At 41.3% G+C, this 6,684-nt stretch overlaps 1 protein-coding gene across 1 annotated transcript; it reads right to left on the bottom strand.

Moving 5' to 3' along the window:
* Nucleotides 1-3,779: 3,779 nt before the first annotated feature.
* Nucleotides 3,780-5,735, bottom strand: LOC132511116 (eotaxin-like). Its single transcript, XM_060133939.1, is given in 4 exon segments — nt 3,780-3,893; nt 3,896-3,906; nt 4,304-4,415; nt 5,606-5,735. Coding segments are annotated over 4 exon segments (291 nt in total). The 5' UTR covers nt 5,682-5,735; the 3' UTR covers nt 3,780-3,801.
* Nucleotides 5,736-6,684: the final 949 nt, after the last annotated feature.

Genomic DNA, 6,684 nt, shown 5'->3' with positions numbered 1-6,684 from the left:
TTAACAACCTCATGCCTATACATTGCCAGAGTGTACCGGCTGTTCCCCCTTACCCCTCCCACTCCAGCCCACAGAGGTGTTTACTGAAGAAACCCCACCAATCATGGCACTCCCCTTCCCCACTAAATCAAAACTTTCAATGTCTATTAGCACTAGGGTGACCAGATGCTCTGATTTGCCAGGGTCGGTGTTAATTTATATCTGTCATCCCAGTATAATTATTAATGGTGCCTCCTTTTATTCTCAAACGTGCCCTAATTTGGGTGATAAAAATGACATGTTCTAATAAAGGCCATATATGACAAGCCCATAGCAAACATCATCCTCAATGGTGAAAAACTGAAAGCATTTCCACTAAGATCAGGAACAAGACAAGGTTGCCCACTCTCACCACTCTTATTCAACATAGTTTTGGAAGTTTTAGCCACAGCAATCAGAGAAGAAAAGGAAATAAAAGGAATCCAAATCGGAAAAGAAGAAGTAAAGCTGTCACTGTTTGCAGATGACATGATCCTATACATAGAGAATCCTAAAGATGCTACCAGAAAACTACTAGAGCTAATCAATGAATTTGGTAAAGTGGCAGGATACAAAATTAATGCACAGAAATCTCTGGCATTCCTATATACTAATGATGAAAAATCTGAAAGTGAAATCAAGAAAACACTCCCATTTACCATTGCAACAAAAAGAATAAAATATTTAGGAATAAACCTACCTAAGGAGACAAAAGACCTGTATGCAGAAAATTATAAGACACTGATGAAAGAAATTAAAGATGATATAAATAGATGGAGAGATATACCATGTTCTTGGATTGGAAGAATCAACATTGTGAAAATGACTCTACTACCCAAAGCAATCTATAGATTCAATGCAATCCCTATGAAACTACCACTGGCATTTTTCACAGAACTAGAACAAAAATTTTGCAATTTGTATGGAAACACAAAAGACCCCGAATAGCCAAAGCAATCTTGAGAACGAAAAAAGGAACTGGAGGAATCAGGCTCCCTGACTTCAGACTATACTACAAAGCTACAGTTATCAAGATGGTATGGTACTGGCACAAAAACAGAAAGATAGATCAATGGAACAGGATAGAAAGTCCAGAGATAAACCCATGCACATATGGACACCTTATCTTTGATAAAGGTGGCAGGAATGTACACTGGAGAAAGGACAGCCTCTTCAATGAGTGGTGCTGGGAAAACTGGACAGCTACATGTAAAAGTATGAGATTAGATCACTCCCTAACACCATACACAAAAATAAGCTCAAAATGGATTAAAGACCTAAATATAAGGCCAGAAACTATCAAACTCTTAGAGGAAAACATAGGCAGAACACTCTATGACATAAATCACAGCAAGATCCTTTCTGACCCACCTCCTAGAGTAATGGAAATAAAAGCAAAAATAAACAAATGGGACCTAATGAAACTTCAAAGCTTTTGCACAGCAAAGGAAACCATAAACAAGACCAAAAGACAACCCTCAGAATGGGAGAAAATATTTGCAAATGAAGTAACCGACAAAGGATTAATCTCCAAAATTTACAAGCAGCTCATGCAGCTCAATAACAAAAAAACAAAAAACCCAATCCAAAAATGGGCAGAAGACCTAAATAGACATTTCTCCAAAGAAGATATACAGACTGCCAACAAACACATGAAAGAATGCTCAACATCATTAATCATTAGAGAAATGCAAATCAAAACTACAATGAGATATCATCTCACACCAGTCAGAATGGCCATCATCAAAAAATCTGCCAACAATAAATGCTGGAGAGGGTGTGGAGAAAAGGGAACACTCTTGCACTGCTGGTGGGAATGTGAATTGATTCAGCCACTATGGAGAACAGTATGGAGGTTCCTTAAAAAGCTACAAATAGAACTACCATATGACCCAGCAATCCCACTACTGGGCATATACCCTGAGAAAACCTAAATTCAAAAAGAGTCATGTACCAAAATGTTCATTGCAGCTCTATTTACAATAGCCCGGAGATGGAAACAACCTAAGTGCCCATCATCGGATGAATGGATAAAGAAGATGTGGCACATATATACAATGGAATATTACTCAGCCATAAAAAGAAACGAAATTGAGCTATTTGTAATGAGGTGGATAGACCTAGAGTCTGTCATACAGAGTGAAGTAAGTCAGAAAGAAAAAGACAAATACCGTATGCTAACACATATATATGGAATTTAAGAAAAAAAAAATGTCATGAAGAACCTAGGGGTGAGGCAGGAATAAAGACGCAGACCTCCTAGAGAACGGACTTGAGGTTATGGGGAGGGGGAAGGGTGAGCTGTGACAGGGCGAGAGAGAGTCATGGACATATACACACTAACAAACGTAGTAAGGTAGATAGCTAGTTGGAAGCAGCCGCATGGCACAGGGATATTGGCTTGGTGCTTTGTGACAGCCTGGAGGGGCGGGATAGGGAGGGAGGGAGGGAGGGAGACGCAAGAGGGAAGAGATATGGGAACATATGTATATGTATAACTGATTCACTTTGTTATAAAGCAGAAACTAACACACCATTGTAAAGCAATTATACCCCAATAAAGATGGTAAAAAAAAAAAAAATGACATGTTCATCTTACTTATGACTATCTGAATGGAGCATAAACTCCCCACCTTCACAGACTGGCCTCAAGCTTCCTTCTCAAATTTCCCCATCACTTCACACAGACTCCAATCTAACATCTTCCCAGTGGGCCTCCACCCAACTTGATAAACACATTATAATCCCCCCCCCCCGCTTCTAGGCATTCGCTCAAACTATACCTGTCTCCTTTCTGCCTGGCCTGAAAGAGCTTTCAAAGAACCCCTGTACTTGTCCATCCATGAAGACCTGGTTTAAGTTCCAGGATGAAGCCTCCTTAAGTGCTGATAAAGTCTTAGTCTAAATAAACCTCTTGTCAAGGGTTATCTAGGCTTCCTCTGACTTCCTAATGTCTCTTTTCTGTTTATCCTGGGTTGGAGGATGATCAGAGGAGTAATGTCAGGCACAGGGAGAATATCACAGGCTGTTGCAATGGGTCATGGGAGAGATTTGGGGCAAGCATGGCGCTGGCCAGGCAAGGAATAGTGGTGAGAGTCCTGCTGAATAAGAGACTGAAGCACCTGGGGTCTGGGAAACCTCTCTTGGGGACTGGAATTAGAGGGATGGAAAGGTTTTGTCTGGTCTTGTCAGTTTTACCCTGAATCTCATTGAAGACCAGCAGAACTAAAAGGCCATTTCTCAGGAACACAGTTCCCGCCCCCATAACCATACTGCTCATCCCTACTTCCATCTTTCTCCCTCCCAGCTCAATGTAGATTCCCCACAAAATATACGATTGCTGACTGTAATAAAAAATATTTTTTCTGAATTCCTAAAATAACATGTATTTCCATTTAACATTATGAGCCACACCTTTGGTTCACAAGAGCAATGTCTTCTTAAAAATACAAAACATTTTTGTATCGATGATCCTGGCCAGGACCCTTACAAGATTCCAGGGAATTAAAGAGGAGAGAGACAACATTACTCATACGTTGCAGGGGATTGAATTGGGGCTCACAGAGGGGGAGGGACCCAACCAAAGCTTTACATTTAAAAAGTAACAAAAATTCATGGCAGAGAATTTTTTAAAAAGTCAATAACTTATATGCAATATTTTTTTTAATTATTAAATAAAAGCCATTCCTTTTGGAATGAGGTTATCTCAGAATACATCTTAGGAAGACCGGGAGAATGAATCAAGCATTTTGAGGCTCTGGTTTGGTTTTAAAAGGTGAATATTTATGGCTTTAAAGTTTGGGCTTTTTGGTCCAGGTACTTCATGGCATCCTGGACCCATTTCTCCTGGGGATCAACACAGATTTTCTTGTCCGCTTGGTGCTGAAGCTGTGGGAGAGAGGGAAAGAACTTATTAAGGATCCTTTTTGAAACCTGTGCCAATTTAATCCTAAACCTTCCAGGACCATCTGCCATGGGATGAAGGGGTTGCCATGAGAGCAGAAGAAGGAGATAGAGGAAGGGTGGGATGCTGAGGGTCAGTGGCTGCTCTTGATGGCTCAGTAAAGCCATTCTTGCTCTTGACTTGAAGGAACTGGTATGACCTGAACAAACTTCTAGGCAGGGAGCTAGAGGGAAAATTTCCTGTTGTGAAAACTCATGGATTGGATTATAGAGATGGAACGCTCTAAGTGTAAGGCTCCAGTTAACTCTAATGCGGTTTCAAGAGCTCTATCCCCCAGAAATGAAATTTGGGGCTGGGAGAGGGTAGGTTTTGTCTACTTACATCACAGCTTTCTGGGGACATTTGCTGTTGGTGATTCTTCTGTAGCTCTGCAGTCGCTGAATGGAGATCTTCCTTCTGGCCATATTAAAGCAGCAGACAGTTGGGACAGAAGCTGAATTGGGGAGAAATGAATAGAAAGACTGAGCACTAATGATATGTAGATAATTTTTAAGCATGACTTTGTAAGGAAAGAAATTTCAGGAAGGCAAGGAAATGTAAGAGATGGAGGCAGAATCCATCTGCTCTGAGGTCCTGTACCTCTGCCTTTGATTTGGTGTCCCTAGCTGTACAGTAGGGACCCATCACTACAGGCAAGGCTATGGAAAAAGCTTGGTCAATGCAATAAGCTCCAACTTTGTCGTTACAAAGAGCTACGTCACTAAGGGATAGTCATAATACTGCTCATCAAATACTCTCCGTTCTCTGCTTTCTGGACGCATGGTAGACTTGCAAGTCTTGGCCACTTTTGGTTGATTGGAACCATTAACTGGTTTTGAGCAATAAGTGAGAAGACAAAGTGACAAGTATCATTTCTAAGGTAGCTTTTGTAATTGTCAGTGCAAGACCCTTGAGAGCTTTCTTTTCCTTCATTACAGTAAGCAGCAATGTTCCCAATCCATCAATTGCCCCATCAATCCAGAATCCTGAGTATATGAAGTCAAAGCTCTAGTCAATACATTATAGATATTTAGTATGAGTAAGAAATTAACCTTTGTTGTTTTAAGCCCTTGATAATTTAGGATTGTTTGTTACCACAGCATGCATTGTCTTATCAGACTGATACATGCAGAAAATCTAAGTCATCAGAAGATGAAAACATGAGTTATGATACAAACATATAGATACAATCACAACACGTCACCTTGAGAGATTCCCCTGGGACCTCATTCCCTTCCTCTAACCACTGTTTCTGAAAACTGTCTTGGGATCCAGTAAAATTTGGGGTGTACAAAGCATTTTTTTTCTCTCCACCACTGACAAAAATGCCCCCTGTGCCTGCAATAAGAGAGGGTCTTTCTTTCGTGTGCCCCCATCCCCAAACATGCGAAGGCAGCCGGATTATGGATGGACAAAACATCACTCTCAATATTCATGTCAGGAAAGAATGTGGGGACTGACCTCAGTAGCCTGGGTTTCTAGTTCTGGCTCTTTCTCTGATTGTGAGGTTGGGGCTCTTCTTGTCCACTCGTGGGACCCGTTTTCCCGTCTTTAAAATGACGGGGTCTGCAGCAAGTCTCTGCAGATTCTTGCTGATCTGACAGTTCTGGTGGTGATCAGCTTTGCCATAGAGAAGGGACTTACCTGGCTGAGCCAGCACCTGGGTGCTGAAGATGGCTGCTGTGAGCAGCAGACACAGAAGTGCTGCAGAGACCTTCATGTTGAGCGGGGAGGTTACCAGCTTCAGTCTGAGAGCTGTTGGTTTCTGGGTTTGTCTCAGCCTCTCTGCAGCTCTGGCTGCTCTACATGCCTTTTAAAGACAGCACAGGGTGTGGGAGCTTCCAGGGAAACCTTTGCTTGGCCAGGGTCATGAACAAATCATGACAAAGGCAAGTCCTGAATTGCTGTTCCAGATCCCAGCAAGTTAACAGGACATAAGAGGCAAACACATATTTTCATTCTCACATGTTTTTGGAATGACTGAGCACAAATGGTAACCTAGAGGGTCATTCTTACAAGCTCTGCTTTCTCTGAAATGAACCATCTGCAGTGGCGGAAGAGTCAAGGAGACCAAGGGCATGAAGAGATGAGGAGATTCAAGTACCTTCCCTGGTCCCTGTGTTCACATGGTGGTCTTTAGGATTTTAGAGGCCGGAAAGGGGCCCTAAAACTTCTGCTAGGCTCCCATCCAAATACAGAGAGATCTCAGCAGCTGTAAACATTGCTTGGTCTCTGGGAACCCAGGAATTGTAGCACATGAGAAACTCACCCCATAATTCAATCTAGTGCACAGAATCTTAGTGCCCTGGAATTTTAGTGTTATAGGACATCAGAACTGAATATTTCTTATTTATCTTGACTTCCTGTGCATTCTTTACTCAGTTTTGTTAAGGAAATTTGACAAATAAAGATTGTATATATTGAAGGTGTACAGCATGATGGTATTTGATATTCACATGCATTATGAAATGATTATTGCAATTAAGTTAACTCACACATCCATCACCTCCATCACCACACATAGTTAACTTTTTGGGGGGTGTGCATGGTGAGAACACTTCAGATCTACTCTATTAGCAAATTTCAAGTATATAATATGGTATTATTAACTAGAGTCACCTTGCTGTACATTAGACCCCCAGAACTCATTCATCTTATAACTGAATGTTTGTACACTTTGACGAACATCTCCCCAGAAATACAAATCAAAACCATAATGAGGT

The sequence above is a fragment of the Lagenorhynchus albirostris genome, chromosome 20, assembly GCF_949774975.1.
Source record: "Lagenorhynchus albirostris chromosome 20, mLagAlb1.1, whole genome shotgun sequence".
NCBI lineage: Eukaryota > Metazoa > Chordata > Mammalia > Artiodactyla > Delphinidae > Lagenorhynchus > Lagenorhynchus albirostris.
This window is presented reverse-complemented; position numbering and strand designations above follow the sequence as displayed.